Genomic DNA, 20,528 nt, shown 5'->3' with positions numbered 1-20,528 from the left:
CCAAACTCCAGAAGACCCAATTTTTTGTCTTCCCTGAACCTCTGTGTGCACCCTGTACTTACCTGCATCCAAAATGGGCCACCTGGGGACTCTTGGGAGGGGAAGGGAGGAGCAAGGTAGGCCAGCCAGGAGTGGGATTTGGGTGGTCTCCAAACCCCTGCGAACCCCCAGCGGCCCCGTCCTGCGTCTTCGTAACAGTTACAAGGGTGCAGAAAAACCAGGGATGTTGGATACGCAGTTTGGCAGGTGGCTGAGACGTGCAGAGTTTTGTAGAAACGTATTTCTAGCTTCCGTGGCTGGTTGTGAAGATTTATTTGAAAGACTGCTGGCGAGGCTTACTGAAATCTTGAACAGCCAGTTAGCCAGATTGCATTCCTGTGGGGGGTTTTGGGGTGGGGTAGAGTGGTGAGACATTTCACTCCATCTCCCTTTTAACTGCCCCATTTTCCTTCCTTCCTGTGTGGTTATTTATCTAACTTTGCATCCTTTATACAGGTGGCCAAATCTTGCCTTTTCTTGATGCAGAATTTGAATCGTTGGGTTAAACCTAGCCTTTAAATATCTTTCGTGTTTTTTTTTAATTAAGGGTCTAGGACAGGGATGGGAAACCTATGACTTGGGTGTCAAAGGTGACACACCATGACAGCATTCATCAACACCTGAAGCCAAGTGCTGCGGTTCAGGTGGCCTAAATAGAGGGGGAGATAGAGAATTGTTATTCTTTTGTCTTTGAGGGGGGGCGGGAAATGGACGGACGGACAGAGAGACAGACAGACAGAGGAGATAGAGACAGAATTCTGAACCAAGCCCTAACGGTTCATTATCATTGGCTTAGATCGTAGACCTAGGAGAAGGTGGGTTGTGAGATTATTGTATATTTTTGTAGGACCGACGGCTGAAATGCACAGGGATCGATCTGTCTCTTAGCCTCAGGCCTGTGTTACTAGAGTTTATCACCATTGTTTAGCCTCCCTCCCCAAAAGACAAACAGCTTGGTCCCTGGAGGTTTAATAATGAACGTTTGGAAAACTGAATACCTGTAATTGGGGAGTTTCTATGCTGTAGCAAGTTGAGCAACTGTGAGTTCAAGTCCTGCCTTAGGCATGAAAGCCAGTCTAATACACCTTCTTGTTGTTGTTGTGGGGCGAAGAGGAGGGAGAAGGAGTGTTGGGTATGTTCGCTGCTTTTATCTACACCTCTATCACTGTCTGGTTTGGTTCTGCAACCCAACAAGACAGACACAGACTTCAGAGAGTAATTAGGACTGCAGAAGAAAAAATTGCTACCAAAATGCCTTCCATCGAGGACCTGGGTACTACACGAGTCAAAAAGAAGGCTGTGAAAATATCTACAGACCCCTCACATCCCGGACATAAACTGTTTCAACTCCTTCCCTCAAAACGACGCTGTAGAGCACTGCACACCAGAACAACTAGACACAAGGATGTTTTTTTCCCTGAATGCCATCACTCTGCTAAACAAATAATTCCCTCAACACTGTTCAACTATTTACAAAGTCTGCACTACTATTAGTATTAATCTTCTCATCACTCCTTATCCCCCACCCCCTCCCACTTGTGACTGTATGACTGTAACTTTGTCGCTTGTATCCTTATGATTTATACTGACCGTTTCCTAATATGTTTTGATTGCTTATTGTAACCAATGACTACCATTAAGTGTTTTCCCTGATGATTATTGACTTTTGACGAATGTATCTTTTCTTTTATGTACACTGAGAGCATTTGCACCAAGACAAATTCCTTGTGCGTCCAATCACACTTGGACAATAAAGAATTCTAATCTATTCTATTATTTTTAAAATAATAAAGGTGAGAGAGAGAGATGATAGTTATAGATAGATATAGACACACACACACACACACATAGTAATCAGTTTAGTTCTATCTGTTATAAAATGTTATATTTGCAAAGTGTTTTGTGATTGATTGTGCAGTCATCTTTGTTAGTGGCCTTTTTTAATGTAATGTCATCCTACTGTCTCTTTTCTACTACGTCAGATACCAGAACCAAGAAACTTCACCCATTCCAGGGTGTCTCCAGTGACAATGTTGCCTCCATTAAATGGCTCTCCATCTCCTGGTAGATACTCCTTCTCCAACCCTGGGGAGATCAGGAAGGACCAGGAAAGAAGCCCATCTTCCTATAACCGCAGTTACAGGTAACTTTTCCTGGTTTCTAATGGACCTAAGTAGGAGAATTTTTTAGGACCAAGATTTCCAACCTTGGCAACTTGAAGTCTTGGTGGATGTCATGACTGGCTGGGAAATTCTGGGAGTTCAAGTCCACCAGTCTTAAAGTTGACAAGTTTGGGCACTTTTACCCTAGGAGATCCTTGTTCAAAATATGCTACACTGCAGCTTGTTTGGAAGCTCTCAGTAAGTTTTCTCTCTCGTGCTGTATAGAAATGATGCTGGCTTAGCACTGAATGGCCATAACGATGACTTAAAATATGCAAGGGATTGCCAAAGGTGACATTCAGATTCTATCTGTAGATCTTCCAACACTTTTTAGTTTACTTTAAAGTAGCTGTAGGAGTTAGGTTTTTTTTTTTTTCTAAAGTCTTAAATTACCTTTCCAAGTTTCCATGGAGGAGTGGGAGAAATATAAATGGATAAATTATTTTAACCAAATTCTTTCCCAATCGTAATCTTTTTAATGGCGAGCCAGGAAAGTCCAGGGAGTTGGGAGAGGAAGGTTGAACACCTTCCTCTTTCCAGCTTTCAAATTAGCATTTGAAGTCAGAGCAAGTTGTGAGGAGATGGCAATTGGGGATCAGTTGCATCTGGATCGGATTTAGCTCCTGGAGTCAAACCAGTGATTTATTTGGTTTGATTGTAGTCGGCCTTCTAAGGTCTTAAGAAGAATCTCGTCATTTTGATGGTTTGTGCAAGGAATTCAAGCTCCATCGCTAACTCTGGACCTGCAAAGCAAACAGGAGTGTTGGTGTACACGGGGGTGGGGGGAGAGAAGAGAGGGAGGGAGGGGGTGAGAGAAGAGGGAGGGAGGAAGAGAGGGAGAGACAGGAGTGAAGGAGAGAGAGAGAGAAGGAGAGGGATGGAGAGAGAAGAGAGCAGGAGGGAGAGAGGAGAAGGGAGAGGAAGAAAAGGAGGAGAGAGAGGGGAGAGAAAGAGGGAGGGAGGGAAGGAGAGAGGAAGGGAGGGAGAAGAGAGCAGGGGGAGATGGGAAGGAGAGAGAGAGAAGAAGAGAGAGAGAAGAGAGCAGGAGGGAGAGGAGGAGGGGGAGAAGGAGGAAGAGAGGAGAGGGAGGGAGGAGAGAAGAGAGCGGGAGAGAGGAGGGGAGACAGGAGGGAAGGAGAGAGAGAGAGGAGAGGGAAGGAGGGAGGGAAGGAGAGAGGGAGGGAGAGAGAAGAGAGCAGGAGAGAGGAGGGGAGACGGGAAGAGAGAGAGAGAAGAAGAGGGATGGAGAGAAGAAGAGAGCGGGAGAGAGAGAGGGAAGGGAGAGGAGAGGAGGGGAGGGAAGAGAGAGAGGGAGGGAGAGAGAAAGAGAGCAGGAGAGGAGGGGGGAGACAGGAGGGAAGGAGAGAGAGAGAAGGAAGAAGGATGGAGAGAGAAGAGAGCGGGAGGGAGAGGAGAAGGGGAGAGGAAGGAGGGAGAGAGGAGAGGGAAGGAGAGAGGGAGGGAGAAAGAAGAGCAGGAGAGGAGGGGGAGACAGGAGTGAAGGAGAGAGAGAGAGAAGAGGGATGGAGAGAGAAGAGAGCGGGAGGGAGAGGAGAAGGGAGAGGAAGGAAAGGAGGAGAGAGAGGGGAGAGGAAGAGGGAGGGAGGGAAGGAGAGAGGGAGGGAGAGAGAAGAGAGCAGGAGAGAGGAGGGGAGACGGGAAGGAGAGAGAGAGAGAAGAAGAGGGATGGAGAGAGAAGAGAGCGGGAGGGAGAGGAGAAAGGGAGAGGAAGGGAAGGAGAGAGGAGAGGGAGAGGGAGGGAGGGAAGGAGAGAGGGAGGGAGAGCGAGAGGAGAGCAGGAGGGAGAGAGAGGGAGAGACTCAGAAACAGGTGATGCTTCAGTTGCATTGTTGTAGTTCTTTAATTTCCTGACCACATTCAGTGACTGGCAGCATTTTTTTACCTGGAAGTAGCATTCAACTTATGACCACAGTTGGGATCAGAATTTCCATGGCTAAGCAGGGTGGCTGCTAAAAGAATTGCCCCTCATATTAATGACCTTTCCTCCCCCCAATCATTAAGCAAATCCCTGCCGTCGTAAAGCGAATAATGCAGTTGTTAAGCAAGCCTGGCTTCCCCTATTGACTTTGCTGGCGGTGAGAAGCCAGCCATCACATGACCTGAGGTTGCCACAATAATTATAAATAAGTGCTGGTTGCCAGGTGCCTGCATTTGGACCACATGACCGGGAGGATGCTACGATGGTTGCGTGTGTGAAGACTAGTTGTGAGTCACATTTTTTTTTTTTTAGTGCTGTAGTAACTGTATACCTAGGTCTATGAACCAGTACTGTATTTCTTTCTTCCCCCTGCTGGCAAGCCAGGATTCTCTAAAAGAAAAGCAGTAGCTTCACAGGAGTTCAGAAAATAACCTGTTTGTAAAAACCCTTCTGCAAATGATGCTAAGTGATCGGCTTTATTGTTATATTGTACGTTATTAATAATAAGGGACGCGGTGGCTCAGCGGCTAAGACCACTGAGCTTGTCGATCAGAAAGGTCAGCAGGTTGGCGGTTCAAATCCCTAGCGCCGTGTCACAGAGTGAGCTCCCGCTACTTGTCTGAGCTTCTGCCAACCGAGCAGTTTGAAAGCATGTCAAAATGCAAGTAGAAAAATAGGGACCCCTTTGGTGGGAAGGGAACAGCGTTCCATGTGCCTTTAAAGGCATTTAGTCATGCCGGCCACATGACCACGGAGATGTCTTCGGACAGCGCTGGCTCTTCTTCGGCTTTGCAACGGAGATGAGCACCGTCTTCTAGAGCAGGAAACAACTAGCACGTATGTGCGAGGGGAGCTTTTACCTTTACTTTATCAGAAGAATGGAAGTCTTGGTGGTCCAAGAGTCATCATACCAGGAAGATGGAACGCTTGTCTTCAGGCAAAATCCACCAAAGAATTCTAGGTGTGGCCCGTGACCTCCTGAATTTGGTTCCTCCCTTCTTCAGTTCCTTGTCCCTTGGCAGCAAGGTAGACCTGACTTAGAGTTAGACTTAAATAACGTCATGGTCACTTTGAATGTACACTAATTGGCATAGATTAAAATGAAATTTCATTTTAATAGCTCTCAAAGGTACACTACATAAACATATAGTTTATGCATTACAATATTTGGTAATATTATAAACTATTAATATTTATTACAAACTATTATATTATTAAATATTTGATAATATTTATTACAAGCTAACTAACTAACTAGTTCGGATGTATATATGTATGTGGCGAGAAAAATGAATCTTGTGAGTTTACCAGGATAGGGTGGGATAGGATGGGATGGGATGGGACTACAGTACATTAGAATGGAATGGAATGGAATAGAATAGGAAATAATAGAATGGAATGGAAAATGGAGAAAAAAGAAAAAAAAAGAAAATGAAGAGGATAACTTTATTGTGACTTTGAATGTACATTGATCGGCATACATTAAAGTGAAATTTCGTTGCATAAGGCCCTCAAAGAGTCACCACCCCAAATTTTACACTACATAAACATGACAAAATAAATAAATGAATACAGATAACTACGGAGGGCATAGGGAGCAAAGCTGTTACAGAGCCTGGTAGCCCTGCTAGAAATGCTTCAAAACCTGGAGAGTAGAAATCCAATATTTTTGGAGGGTGCCTGGTTAGGGGAAGCTTGTCAAGGCCCATTTATTAGCCAGTAGATTTAAGAATCTTATGCTAGCCAGAAACAGCTCAATCAAGGTAGCTGTACCTTGATCTGCATTGTCCAGTTTCACCACTTACATCCTTGCACTGCCAAGCTACACACCCTTCCTTTGTGTGTGTGTTTTCTGCTCCTTCCTTATTGATAAAAGGAAGGGCATGCGTGTCTTTCCGTTTTTTAATTATTGATACACAAGTCTCTTCGAGAAGCAGCATAAAAGAGCTATTGACAAGAGTTTGGGCGTGGCTGCCTTGAACTGAATATATGAACATAAGTCGTCGTCAGAGTATTGTCATAGGCCCAGTCCAAATGAACCCAACGCAAGATGGAAGCCTCTCCATTGAAGCTGGTGGACCACAATCTGCCATGCTGGTCCAGTGCGAGTTGTTTTTCGATAGATGCTTTTCAGCTTCCCCAAGTCAAGTCTATATCGCAGGTTTTTAGACGATCAAACATGCAGCTCTTGGGGCATTGTTCATTTTTCAGCACAGGAATAGCGCCGGTTTGCTTTAATGGTCTTTCCAGAGAAGGGTTTCTCAAATCTTCACCACTCATTCAAAACAGAAAAACTGGCAACTCATTCCCACCATTATTCAGGAATAGTTGAACACCTGCTTGCAAACAATGATAGTAAAGCCTTAGGAACGGGAAAGCAGGTCCCAATTGGAGTAAACACTACCATAGAGACAAATGGCCTGGCAGTAAGGCAGCTTCCTGCATTTTGTGTTACCTAATGTTTATGAATTGTTTTCATTTCAAAATAAGTGTTTTCATTTCAAAATAAAATAACAGCAATGAATTGGAATCTTATTTCCTTAAAGGGGTGTTTGGGTTCTTTTTTATCTTCCTTCGTTCCTTCCTTCCTTTCTATATCTTTTAACGTTCTTTCTAAATAAAATTACTAGGGAAATAAAACACGAGCCAGTGGATAATTGGAGGTTGCCATTTTACACCTGCAGTTTGCACTAATGTTTATATTGATGTGTTTTCTTTTAATTATAGTCCTAAAAAGGAAAAAGAAAGATGACAATTCCACTTATAATTTTTAATGCGTTCTTCTAAAAGTCTTCATAGACGCAGGAAAAGTTGAGAGCCATCGATAGTGCCCCATACTTTGTTTTTCTTCTGATGATCTTTCTTAGCTATGACATGGCTGGCTCTTAATTGTTCAAGAAGAAAAACATACAGTAAAACCACTGCCATATTAACAGAAAATGTACCTCAGATCATTCCCCCCCCACCAGTTGTGGTAGCTGAGAACCTCCATTTTAGATTGATTTCTCCTGTGCCGGGGACACACACACAACCACTCAAACTGTTATTTTAGGAGAGATGTAAAATGTAAGTTTCTGAATCACCAAGTAGTTGGAACATGAAAGCAGATTGTGCTTATCTCCGGTAAATTCTGCTTATTTCTCAAGAGAGGCTGGCGGTTGCTAGAGATGGGCAGAGGAAAACACTCCATCCAGGAGTGTTTGTCCGATTTTACTCATTTTGGTGTGGGACTGACGGGGGTAGATTGCAGGGGTGGTACCGAAATATAATTGTATCATATTTTATTTATCTATATATTAAATGATTGTGCTTTATTCCAACTTCATTTTAAACCTTATTCCAATTCCATTTTAAATTGTACTTTATCAGATTTTATTTTTTTAAAAAATTTAAAAATAAACTTTATTAGACATAAAAAAAATACATAATACAAAACATTTCGTAAAATACGAAACCAAAAAGGTATAAATAACCAATAAACGTAAAAACAAACATTTCTAATTACTTAGTCGGTGTGTCATTAATCAAACAATTTTCCAGTACTCACTTCTTATACCTGGTAAATACTCTTATCATAACCTCTTTATATTTTCAGATTTTAGTAATAAAATTTGTGCCTGGAACTCTGCACTCTGAAAATAAACTAACCAACCCAACTCATTTTGGTGCTGGGGGAAAGTAAGTTTCCTTCCTTGTCAGGAAGCCCTCTTCCTATTCCGTTGTGCCTAAGCCTCCCAGATCTGCAAAATGTACTTTCTGGGCATCATTTACTGCACTCCTTATTGGGCCAGGAAGTGTGAGGGTTAATCACACGCTTCGTCAGAGTTGCTGACGAAGGTCGAGACAGGGCAGGTCTAAGGATTGTAGGTTGAGGGAGAGTCCCGCCTGTTCTCTCACAACGGGAGAGGCAGCAAGACTGACTCCGAGCAACTCCAAGGACCAGAGGAGGAAGAAGAAGAAGAAAAATTGTGGTGAGAGGGCTACCAAATTCGCTGTTGCTGGGAGGAGGGTTAATTCGCAGCCTTCCTAAACCTGGTTAGACTCCAGAGGGCTGGTTCTGGCAGAAAGAAGCGGTGCAGGTGCTAGCTTACTACCGTACTCGTGTGCTTCTACAAAACGACCCGTTTTCTGTAGGTGAGCCGTTTGGACAAGTGTTGAAGGACATGTCTGGATAAGCTTTTCTCTTGGGGTTCAGCCAATGGGAGAGGGAGCCTCTCTGCTGTCATCCCATTTACATGTCTCAAGGAGCGTCCTGGATCTTCACTGACTTCTTTTGCTGGTTGTGGTGGATCTAGTTTCCAGAGAGGAAGAGAGAGAGAGCAGGCGTGCTGGAGATATTGGAAGAGTTAGAGAGCAGAAGTACTAGAGATACTTTCTTAAACAGTGAAAGGGTAGAGAGCAACATTTTTCTGACTTTAAACCTGGATAGAAAACAGTCACTTTCTGAAATCTTGTCCCGTCTGGAGCAAGGAAAGTCCTACATGAGTTCCATTGTCAAACAAGTAGCATCGTGATAATAACATATGTACCTCTGTAGATGAGCAGCCTACAAGGATTGCACTCAGCCCCTATTCTGGTCATCCCTCTTCTTTCAGGCACTGTAAAGGGATGAAATACTAGTTTGTCCTGTCCTCCTGGATGGAAACCTTGAGGTATTTTTTTCCCCTTCATCCTAAGCCTGACTGTACATGTTTTGTCTCTCTTAGCTTGGATACGGAGCCGACCATGAACCACTTGGAAGGAGACTCGGAGGTCTACAAGCTGATGCAGGAAAACCGTGATACGAGGGCTGCACCACGGCAGTCCAGCACTTTCCGCCTACTCCAGGTGGCTCTGGAATTGGATGAAAAAGGTGAAAGAGGCAGAGGGTGGGCAGGGTTCTTATCTGTGGATAGAATGAAGACACGTGGCACAACTGGCTTTGCATTTTAATCCAGACGTGTTCCGATCTAGTGTTTTCTGTTGTAGTCGTTTTTTTTCTTGTGTACGTTATAGAAACACATGTTTGCAAAAATATGATAATGGGAAATGCTTCTAATAGCATAAAATGAGCTTGTTTTCTCTTCTTTTCAAAATCACAAGGTGTGAGGGTTGGAAGTAAGATAGAACAAACCAACTGGAGAAAAAAATATATGAGAAACTTGGTAACATTAACTTTGGTAGATCGGCCTTTATTCATTTGCGACCATGTAATAATCTCATGGGATAAAAGTCTTGTTCCTTCCAGTTTTAACATTTTTATTGAGTTATAAACTATTATGAGATACAAAGGCAAATGGAAAAGCAGTGAAGAAGAAGAGGGGGAAGAGAAGTGAGGAAGGAGAAGAAAGGAAAGATAAGCAGCATTGACTTGTGACACTCTCTGTTGCAGTAAAAAAAGGCATTAGCATCAAATCACAACTTTTTGTTTTTTGTCATAATGATATGAACAGGTCTTGTTCCTTTTATGGCTGGTCTAGTTTGCTGCCCTGTTTGTGTGTGGTGGGGGGGGAGAGAGGGAGGAAGCAAATAAGGGAGGAAACTTAAATTCAAAAGGCAGATAAACCAGCATTTTAAACCAGCCTCTGGATGGGCTATAATCTTTGTTGACAGACGACAGTAATCAGCGGAAAGCTTTCAGCTGACAGACTTTTAATTGGTAGTTTTAATAATGTAAGGGCATGGAGGTTTCTGATGGATGCCACTTTTTCTTCAGAGGAAAGGAAACAAGAAAATTATAAACAATCATGTTTCCCTTCTAAACCTGTGCAGATACATTGGCCTGCTCAATGCGCCATCCTGAACTTGCTTCAGCTATTAACACTGACACTGAAAGAAGGAAAAGTATTCATTCAGTGAAATACTTCTTTTGAGGCTGCAGATGTGATTTTTTCATTGAGAAGAAGAAAAAAAAAACCACCTTAATTTCTGGGTTGATATACATAGGATTGTACATTCTTTAAAGCAAGGGCCCTCAAACTTGGCAAGTTTAAGACTTGTGGACTTCAGCTCCCAGAATTCCTGAGCTAACATGACCGGAGGAGGAATTCTGGGAGTTGAAGTCCACAAGTCTTAACGCTGTCAAGTTTGAAGACTCCTGTTGTAAGCGATTGACAAATCAAATAAATAAATAAAATAAAAATAAATAAAACCATCTATCTTAAACAGGAATCTCCAAACTTGGCTACTTTGAGACTTGTGGACTTCAACTCCCAGAATTCCTGAGCTAACATGACTGGAGGAGGAATTCTGGGAGTTGAAGTCCAAGTCTTAACGCTGTCAAGTTTGAAGACTCCTGTTGTAAGCGATGACAAATCAAATAAATAAATAAAATAAAAATAAATAAAACCATCTGTCTAAAACAGGGATCTCCAAACTTGGCAACATTGAGACTCGTGGACTTCAACTCCCAGAATTCCTGAGCTAACATGACTGGAGGAGGAATTCTGGGAGTTGAAGTCCACAAGTCTCAAAGCTGTCAAGTTTGAGGACCCGTTTTAAAACCAGTTTTTTTTTTAAAAAAAAATGCTGTTTTCTAATGTACCTTCTGTCCTGCTTTGACAGAGGGCACAGCAAGCCATTTCCCCAGCCAGCTCTCTCCCAGTTTGCACAAGCCGGTCAGCAGCACTACAGCAGGGAACGCTCAGAAGCTGCACACCTGTGAGAAATGTGACAGCCCCATCACGTGAGTATGGCTAATCCTAAAGTAGGATTTGGTACCAAAGGGATTAGAATAGAGAAGGCCTATTTCAACTATTTGAGGGGTTTGCCACATGGAAGAGGGGATGATTTATTCTCCAAAGCACCTGAAGGCAGGAGGAAAAAAAAGTAATGGATGGAAATGTCTGAAGATTCTCCGTCATCCAGGTCATGGTTGTACCGAAGATGCTTTCTCAAGAGGCCACCGGACATAGAAAGGCTTTCCTTTGAAGACATTTTTGTTTCTCATCCAAGAAGCTTCTCCAGCAGAACTTCTTCAGCAGAGCAGAGCTGGAAAAGCTTCTTGGATGAGAAGTGAAAACGTCTTCAAAGAAAAACAAGGAAATCCAGTTGCCTCTTGGAAAAAGCCCCTTTGGGATAATGGATGGAAGCTTATCAAAGAAAGATCCAACCTAGAATTAAGGGGAAATTTCCTGACAGTGAGAATAATTAATCCGTGGACTGACTTCATCTCCAGATGTTGTGGGTGCTCTGTCCCTGGAGATGGGACAGCCATTTGTCTGGAATGTTATTGGTCCTTCCAGCTCTTGTTATTCTGGGAAAAAAAAAAAAAAAGGGGGAAATGGAGGGTAGAACCACAAACCCCCCCACGGCCAATAATAATCCCCCCCCCCCCCCCCCCACCCCAAACAAAAAAAAAAAGTGACCTATGATCAGTCCTCTACTTAACAGCCATTACATTCCTTGAAGTCACGTGATCACAGTCCAGGCACATGGCAGCTGGGCTCACACTTATGACAATTGCATCATCCTTCCATCACGTGGTCATCATTTGTGATCTTCCACATCAGCAAAGGGGGAAGCTGGCTGGAGGTTGCAAGCCACAGTCACATGGGATGTCTCGCTTCATGACCACCTCCAAAAAGGCCACAGCATCAGCCGCCACCATACGACTTCGCATCGCTTAACTAATTTTCCAGTCTCTATTTGTGGTCCTAGGTTCAGGTATTTGGATTTGATCTGGGGCAGGAGGCCCTGCCACTACCCCCTTTGCCCCACAGGGCAAAGAGTTTGTTATTTATAGCCATCTGGTGGGCAGAGATTCCAGCAGCTGTTTACAGAGTGGGTGAAGAGCCAGCATGCCAGTGGTGGGATTCAAATTTTTTTACTACTGGTTCTGTGGGTGTAGCTTGGTGAGTGTGGTGGGCATGGCTTGGTGGACATAGCAGGGGAAGGTTACTGCAAAACCCCATTCCCTCCCCATCCTACTAACCTGCTTTCCAGCTCCGTTCTCCTGTGCAGGGCAACCAAAGAAGACCCAGCCGATCAGCTGGGACTCAATGGGAGGCAGAGAATAGAAGGGGGTGGGGCCAGTCAGAGGTGCCATTTGCTGGTTCTCCAAACGACTCAAAATTTCCGCTACCGGTTCTCCAGAACTGGCCTGAACCTGCTGAATACCACCTCCGAAGCATGCCCTGATGATGCGTAATGAATTTCTAGCAGGAAACTTTCATTAAAAAAAAAAAAGACACAGAAAGCAAAACGGTTTGGTAAGGAGGAGGGTCTATTTTGAACCAGTGAGCAGAGTAACAGTAGTTGAGGCATTTGCTAAGGTGGTGATTGTAAGCGTGCATTTTTTGTTTTTGGTGTTAATGTTAGTAATTTATTAAAGAAATTATTTTGCAAAAAGGCAATTGGACTTTCTTGGTTTTTTTCCCTTTTCTTTGAAAACATTTGTTTTTCATCCAAGAAGCTTCTTTAGTTCTTCGGAACGTTTTAAAAGGGGGAAAGAAACAAACAAGAAAGTCCAGTTGTCTTTTGGGGAAAATAAAAAAACACCTTTGGGGACAACCATGACTTGGATGATTAGGAATCTCCATAGCTAGTTTATTAAACATCTGTGCCTGATGACTGGGCAGCTCACAAGGAAGAAGTTGCGATAAAAATCAGTCCAAAATACAGATAAACGATGGCAAAGAGGATGAATCTGTCTTTCTTCAGATCTTCAAAGGGATCCTTGGCCCAGGGATTAAAGCCACGGGTGGGGCAAGGGATAAGCACTCAGGACGGTTTTGGGCCTGAATATTTTTTCCTGAATAAGAGCTGCGGATGATTTTGGTAATTAATGATTTTGCAACCCACAACTGGAAATGGCAGTGTAACCTGCCAGGCTAGAAGAAAGGAAAGAGGAGTGGATGAAGATGAACCATGCTAAGAGCAGCCAAATGAGAGGTCAGGCATTGGTCCCTTCGATAATACATGTCGTATTTGACTTACAACGATTCATTTAATTACAGCTGCATTGGGGGCGGGGGAGTGACTTTACAACCAGTTCTTCCGCTTACAACCAATGTATACCATCAAGATCAAGTGAGGTACTAATACCACTCTATAAAGACTTGGTAAGACCACACCTGGAGTACTGCATCCAGTTTTGGTTACCATATTTTAAAGAGGTTGAGACTCTAGAAAGAGTGCAGAGAAGAACAACCAGGATGATGAAGGGACTGGAGGCTAAAACATACGAAGAACGGTTGCAGTGAAGAGAAGGACCAGGGGAGACATGATAACAGTCTTCCAATACTTGAGGGGCTGCCCCAGAGAGAAGAGGATCAACCTGTTTTCCAAGGCTTATAGTGGACTATAGAAGGAACAGATCAGACATCCAGCCCTGGTTTATCAATGGAGACCGAGTGGAGCAAGTGGCCAGTTTTAAGTTTCTGGGTGTTACCCTAAAAAAGGACCTGACCTGGGGTATTCACATTGCAGCCCTGGTCAAAAGGGCCCAGCAGAGATGATACTACCTGAGGCTTCTCAGGAAACAACTGAATTGATAACTGCTGGTGACCTTCTACTGCTGCACCATACAGAGTATATTAACTTACTGCACCTCTGTATGGTTTGCCAACTGCACAGGGGCAGATAGGACAGCACTCCAGAGGGTTAACGTCATTGCCCAGAAGATCATTGGCTGCTCTCTCCCCTCTTTGGAAGAGCTTTAGAGCTCCCGCTGCCTTAAGAAAGTTCAAAACATTCTCAAAGATCCATCTCATCCTTTTTTTTTAACTATTAGCATGACAATAAAAACAAGGACGAATAGGCTGAAAAACAGCTTCTATCCCAGGGCAGTAGCTCTTTTGAATTCTGCTGTATAGTGCATTGTTGGTGCGGTGTTGGGGGTTTTCGGTTCAATGTGTGGAGGGTGAAAGGTGTGTGTTTGTGTTTATTTTCATGGTCATGATGTGCACTGAAATGGAGTTTGATTTCATTGTACGAGGTGCAATGATAATAAAGTAAAGTAAACTAAAGAATGCTTGGTTAAACCAAGCCTTTCAGAGAGTTGGTGACCCTTGGATGATGATGACGGTTGGCTTGTTGTAGATCGGGGGTGTCCCACCAAGGCAAATTTAAGACTTGTGGAACTTCGACTGGTGGATTGATGATTGGGAATTTCTGGAAGTTGAAGTCCACAAATCTTGCCAAGATTGAACCACCTGCTGCTTGTCGATGCTTAGTCATCTTTTCTCACAGGACTTCTCTTCTGTTCCACCTTCCCCAGATACCAGGCTGTGAAGATCCAAGAGAACCGCTACCGCCACCCATCTTGCTACGTTTGCACCGACTGTGGGCTCAACCTGAAGATGCGTGGCCACTTCTGGGTTGGGGAAGAGATGTATTGTGAGAAACACGCCCGCCAGCGCTACCAGAGCCCAGCAGAGGGCGGCACTGTCCTGGCTGTCTATTCCCAGTCTTAGATGATAGCGGAGCTTGGGAGGCTTGAAGAGGAGGAGGAGGAATTGCAGTCAAATGGAGATTTCCAGCAGGGATCTACGCAAAAGCTACTTCTCACCAAACACGATTCAGCCCTTTAAAGACATCTGCGGGAAAGGAGGTTTTGGGGGGCAAGAGGTCAAGGGCCACCATCGCAACTCAAAATGTCATGCAAGGATCTTTGGGGAAAGCGTCGAGGGAGGGAGAGGGCATTCTTCAAGGCAAACGGCTTTTCTTTTCTTTCTTTCTAACTACCATAGTTTGGGGCCATCTTTCTTCAAGGAACAAATGTTCGCTGGCGAGGACATTTGTCCGTTTGACAGCTTCAGAAATGACGGCTCCCCGCTTGATGCCAAGTAGGCCTTAGTTCCTGCACTCTGGGAAGCGATCGCCGTGCTTGTATTAATCCTGGTTTGTGTCCAGCAGCTCCCAGAAGCGACGGGAGTTTCTTAACGACTTGGTTCTGTGGCTGAAAGCACTTCTGTCTTGCCCCCGTTGCCAAGCGCTCCCTGCCCCAAGATCCGTGGTGGGATTCCACATTTCTTCCTACTGGTTCTATGAGAGAGTGCTTTCTGCTCCCAGTACGCCAGAACCGGTGCCAACCGGCTGAATGCCACCTCTGCCCAAAATGCAAAATCTAAGACTGAAGGGAAGTTGGAATCTCCCTGGGTCCTGGACGGCGTGGATTCAACTCTGAATGGTGACTTTCCCTGTGACGCTTCTCTTAAGATATTAAGCCAGATCTCTATGTGAAATATAATATATATGTATAATGTATATGTATAAGTATAAGGATGGATAAAACAATCGGCCCATGTCTGCCTTTGCTTTTTGTCTCTTCCCTCTGAGGTCAGGAAGGAGTTTTTGTAATTTTTAGCACAGACCGGTGGGTAGTTTTTTTTTTGTTTTTTGTTTTAAAAAAGCTTTTCAATTTAATAATCGTATGAAATAGCTTTGGCTGCAAGCTACTGCAATAACTGTTTGCAGGATCATCTGAATGCTCTTTATTAATGTGGATATATTTATTGAAAGAGACGTCTAGTTGTTCCCAGTGGTGGGATTCAAATAATTTAACAACCCGTTCTCTGCCCTAATGACCGGCTGGGTGGGTGTGGCCATGGTGGTTGTGGCCAGGGGTGTGTGACAGGTAGCACTTGGCCTCCTGCACCTCCCTGGGTGCAAAAATGCACACACACCCCGCACCTGGTTTTGGGCCTAGTAGGCCAAATGGGGAGCCAAAATGGGGCGCGTGAGGACTCTAGCGTGGCCAGCCAGCAATTTAACAACTGGCTCAGTGGCTGAAGTGCTGCGAACCGGTTGAATTCCACCACCGTTTGTTCCCCTGTCCCCTGAGGCAAGGGTGAGCAGTCTTGTCAGAATAAGGAGGATTTGCACAAAAGTAGTCCTTGACTTACAGCCATAATTGGGGCAGGAATCACAGTAGGAAGTTCTGCCCGTCATTAAGTAGGTCTCCAAATGACCACAGCAGATTTTTACCTTTTTTTGCAACAGCTGTTCAACGCCGTGATGGTTACTCAATCTCGTTGTATCCAACGGACATAACCCATCATAAATTGGGGTTGTATGATCGCAGGACTTTGCAAATGATCATAGTCGCAAGACAGTTGCTATGCCAAACACCCCAAATGCAATCAGGGGACTGTCAGAACTTTGAAATTGGTTTGTAAGTACTCTTTTTTGGGGGTGGGGAGAGAGATCTGCTATAACTTCAATCCGTCGCTAAGCAAGCGGTTGTAAGTCAAGGACTACCTGTGTTTATAATTATATATGTCCCAGGGTGTGGAGGATAGGAAGAGGCTGGCTTTCTTTTTATTTGTGGGGGAGGATATTAGAGAGGTGACTTCAGTCAAATATTTAGCCAGTTCGAGGCTCAACACAGTAAGTGCTGTTTTTTTGTTACCTGCCTGAATAGTGAGAGAACCTCACCTGTGTTTGCAAGGTTCACTTTCTGCCACGTATGTCCTCATTTTCATAACAGGAGTTCAGTGGGGCTTTGAGGTTGCATTTCTTTTGATTGGATACGTACAAGAGTTGGCCTCTCCCTGGTGGCCGAATGCCATTTCTAGAGGCAATGATCTATTCAAAACCGTTCTTGGAAAACAGGTACTCTTGTGCTGGTTCAACACATTGTGGTTTTCCGTTGTGCCAATTGCACTATGCACAGTGAGTGGTGGTGTGATTGCTCCTAATGTTTTCTCCAAGGTCTTTTTTTCACTCTCACCTCATGTGATGACCCAAAGGGGCGTGGCACAAAGGCAGCACAGTCAGATAATCAAGAAGAGTCCCTTTATTAGCTCCAACTTTGCCCCCAATGTCCTGGTTCCCTTCTGACTGGAGAAAAAAACTCTCCCAGGAACAGCCTTTGGCTGAAGAGAATCAAGTCCAAAACGTGGTCAACAAAAACTGTAACTGTAAATCCAATCAAGGCAAAATGAGGTAATTAGTTCACAGGGCAGGAACAAGAATCCCAGGCATGGCAATAACTCAACATTATTGGGAAGAGGCCAGGAAAACAGAGAAGCAAAGTCAGATAAACTCATGTTTGCTCCCAGCAGCTGCCACAGTCAGCATGCATTTCTTTTAAATTCCCTTCCCAGCTGCGGCTAATGAAGGGAATCAGGGCCTTTTCTTCCCCCATAAGCCACACAACCCACGTTGCTCTCTTCTCCGTTCCTCCCTGCGTGTCCTAGGATGAAGAAAGGATGGACCTGGGTCTTCCGCTGAACTCCCCCTCCCTTGTTCTATCTCTCCCCTGCTCTGCCCAGCTGGACCTTTCCCCAGCCTCCTCCACAGCCAACAGAGCTACACTCCAGCTTCATCAGCTGTTCATCTTCCTCCTCAGATTCAGACTCTGACGGGCATGACACCTAAACTGACTGTAGCTAAGTGTCATAACAGATTCTGGGGTCCAAGACAGGCCAAAGGGACAACTCCCAGAACTTGTTGTAGTACAAGGATGCAACCCGCCATGAATCTACAGTAGTTAGCATGACAAGCAAAGACTGACAAATTATAACTCGGAGTACAGGTAATCCTCAACTTATGACCACAAACGACCCCAAACTTTATGCTGCTAAGTGAGGAATTTCTTAAAAGTGAATTTTGCCCCATTTTACAACTTTTCCTTGTCAGGTCTGTTGAGTTAATCACTGCAATTGTTTAAATTAGTCACATGGTTGTTAAATGAATCCAGCTTCCCCATGGGCTTTGCTTGTCAGACGGTCACAAAAAGGGGGAATCACATCACCCTGGGATACTGCAACCGTTATAAATATGAATCAGTTGCCAAGCATCTGAATTTTGATCATGTGACCACGGGGATGCTACAAGGCCATAAGGGTGAAAAATGGTTGCAAGTCACCTTATCCAGTGCCGTTGTAACTTTGAACAGTCACTAAACGAACTGTTGTAAGTTGAGAACTACCTGTATATGCTTATGGCTCTTTGTAAATGAAGAAAATGGCATAAAAACTTCCCACTGCTTAGGGAAAGTGGGTTAGCAGAACATTCATTTCCAATATAGCATATGCAGCCAGCCAGCTACTTTGCAAGTAGAAGCTGGCACAGGAAAGCTTAGCTAGAAACCTTTTTCCCTAGACTACTTGCATTTTTCTAGCAGGACGTATAACGATCTGTAGTAGATTACACCCAATTCCAACAGCGGAAGCAACAGCGATAAGCAGCCAGGCGTGGGTGATCCTCAGACCTGAGACGCAGCCCCTTTACTGCTCCTTCCAAGGCTCACGTAAGGCTGAAGAGTGGCAATGTTACACTGTCCTCGAGCAGCCATTTGAGGCCGGCTTCTGTCTCTGCTGCTCCGGTTCTACTCACCTTAGCTGGAAAAAAACTTCATCATCCACCACGCCAAAATAATCATGAAGACTGGTGACAATGCCAGTAAAAACACGCTGCTTCTCTCCTCCCTAAAAGCAGAGAAAAGCACTGGAATTACTTGGCCTAGAATAAGCTCAAATGACTCTCCTCGGATAATGACCACGCTGTCCGAGGTAAACCAGTACGTTCTGTCAGGCCACAGAACTTTTCCCATTCACTCAACTAGAATGAACTTCTGAAAACGTATCCAAACGTATCACAAAGGAATTCTTTATTGAGATGAGACCATTCCTGTAGGAGTTCAAAGCAGCATCTGAGTCTCTCAGGCATACAGGGATATATAAGGGAGTTTAGAACCCCTCCCCTTATCTCGATGGGTATTTAGTGAAACAAAAGGCACTATGTTAATTCCTCCCCATCCTGCTTGTTAGAAGGAACTATTCAAGAGATTCCCAAAGTACAATCTCAATCTCAATCTCAATCTTGCAGCATTAGTGAACGTGTCAGATCCGTGTATCTGTCATTTCTTTAGTGGAATTTTTATGACCTTCTCATCTCCTGGTTGTGCCTCTCAGAGGTGATAGTTCTGGTCATCTGGCTTTTCTCCCTCCATTGTATCATATGTGGGTTATACAAATTCGATATAAGATTAAATATATTCAGGTTATATCAAAAAAGGATTTCTTTATCAGCTCCCCCCCCCGTTTTCTTCTTCCACTAAAGAAATGACAGATACACGGATCTGACACGTTCCCTAACGCTGCAAGTGGTACCTTTGTATGAGCCTAGTTCACTTTCCTTATCATTCTTTGGAACTCTGAACCACCCAGGGGGCTCTTTTAGGTGGAGAGGACCTCAAGCCTTTACCCACTTCCTAGTCAATCAGCTCCGCTTTACGCCCTCTGCATCGGCTCTTTAACACTGGCGCTAAATGCCATGGACAATTTTGGGGTCACTGTGGTCATAAGTCAAGGACTACCTGCGTTTGTAAAAATAATAAAGGCATAAAAATAAATGCAAATAAAAAGCATACTTTGTCTCCTCTGAGAATCATAAGAGTTAAAACCCATTTAAAGGTGCCTTAAACACGAGTCCTCTTGAATCCCCGTCTCATTCAGCCCCTTGGCATCAATCTCTTAATCACAGTTCACAACAGTTGCAGGACAGTTTTGTTACTTCAATATGAGAAACTTGCACCACTAAAACCGACTGGAGGCTTCCAAAAGTCCCACCCAAACCCTCCGGAAGTAGAGCAGAAATCCCCATTTCACCCACTTTGCCCAGTTCTGGCTAAAAAGCCACCCAAAGGTTGTTCCTCCTCCTCCTCCTCCTGCGGCTTTACTGGCAGGGAAGGAGAAGGGAAGAGGCCCCAAGCCGCCCCCCGGTCCCCCAGGCCCTGCAGGGCAGCCTCACCCCCAGGCAAGGCCTCCAGGAGGAGGAAAGGGGGAAGCGGAAAAGGGGGGTCCCAGGTGGGGGGAGGGGAGGGGCTCCTTGGGGGGGGGGGGGACCCACCTGGAAACGACCCCCGGGGGGCTCCCTGGAGGCTGCTGGTCCGCAGAGGCTTCTGCCGCTTGAACTGGGCCATCTTCAGAGGCTGCAGCGGATCTGTTGGGGTTCAAGGCCCAAAACGTTACACAAAACATCCCGCAGGAAAAGCCCCGCCCAAAAGGAGGGAGGGGGCGGGGGGGGAGCGAAGGGGAGGCGGACCCACCTGAGGCGGTGGGGAGGGCGCCCGGCTGCGACCCCGGGGGGGGACAAAAGAACCCGGATGTGCGCCTGAGCGGAAACGCCTTCTTCTGCTTCCCCCCCCTCCTCGCGCTGGAGGGACCGGAAGGGCGCTCTTGCCCGGAGTGAAGCGGCATCCGGAAACGATTGGGAAAGATCCGAGGGAGCTTCGTCTCGGTCCTCCCAGAGGGGAAAGAGCGTCGCTACTCCAAAACGGACCCTTCCGGGGAGGCGGGGCACGGAGGGAGGATGGCCTCCAGGTGTGCCTTGGTTACACATCCCAGCATCCTGGGCTGCTTCGGGCGGGAAGGATGGGGAGACTCCCGCAGGTTGCACAGCGCCTCCCAGAATTCCCAGCCCCTGGGCGGCCACGCTAGGGATTCTGGGAGATGTGGTCC

At 45.1% G+C, this 20,528-nt stretch overlaps 1 protein-coding gene and 1 long non-coding RNA gene across 15 annotated transcripts in view; one reads left to right on the top strand and one right to left on the bottom strand.

Annotated features, from left to right (window-relative positions):
- PDLIM2 (PDZ and LIM domain 2) overlaps positions 1 to 15,367 on the top strand; it is a 75,991-nt gene extending 60,624 nt beyond the window's left edge. For all 4 annotated transcript variants that reach the window (XM_087938679.1, XM_087938680.1, XM_087938681.1 and 1 more), the window contains exons 7-10: positions 2,022 to 2,182; positions 8,847 to 8,992; positions 10,684 to 10,804; positions 14,339 to 15,367. In XM_087938679.1, coding sequence (XP_087794805.1) covers positions 2,022 to 2,182; positions 8,847 to 8,992; positions 10,684 to 10,804; positions 14,339 to 14,534 — 624 coding nt within the window. In that variant the 3' untranslated portion in view covers positions 14,535 to 15,367. The remainder of the gene's footprint in view (positions 1 to 2,021; positions 2,183 to 8,846; positions 8,993 to 10,683; positions 10,805 to 14,338) is intronic.
- Positions 2,655 to 20,222, bottom strand: LOC148125020 (uncharacterized). 11 transcript variants are annotated; one of them, XR_015744610.1, is made up of 4 exons: positions 20,117 to 20,222; positions 19,918 to 20,010; positions 18,403 to 18,494; positions 2,655 to 2,944 (listed from the first exon to the last, which is right to left on the bottom strand). It is a non-coding gene; the product is annotated as an uncharacterized LOC148125020 (long non-coding RNA). The 11 variants fall into 11 exon arrangements; XR_015744605.1 differs by lacking the exon at positions 2,655 to 2,944 and adding an exon at positions 9,291 to 9,948; XR_015744603.1 differs by lacking the exon at positions 2,655 to 2,944 and adding an exon at positions 15,682 to 16,980 and having other exon boundaries at positions 20,117 to 20,221.
- Positions 20,223 to 20,528: the final 306 nt, after the last annotated feature.

This window comes from Pseudonaja textilis, chromosome 9 (assembly GCF_049901715.1).
Source record: "Pseudonaja textilis isolate UNSWEBS1 chromosome 9, rPseTex1.2, whole genome shotgun sequence".
NCBI lineage: Eukaryota > Metazoa > Chordata > Lepidosauria > Squamata > Elapidae > Pseudonaja > Pseudonaja textilis.
This window is presented reverse-complemented; position numbering and strand designations above follow the sequence as displayed.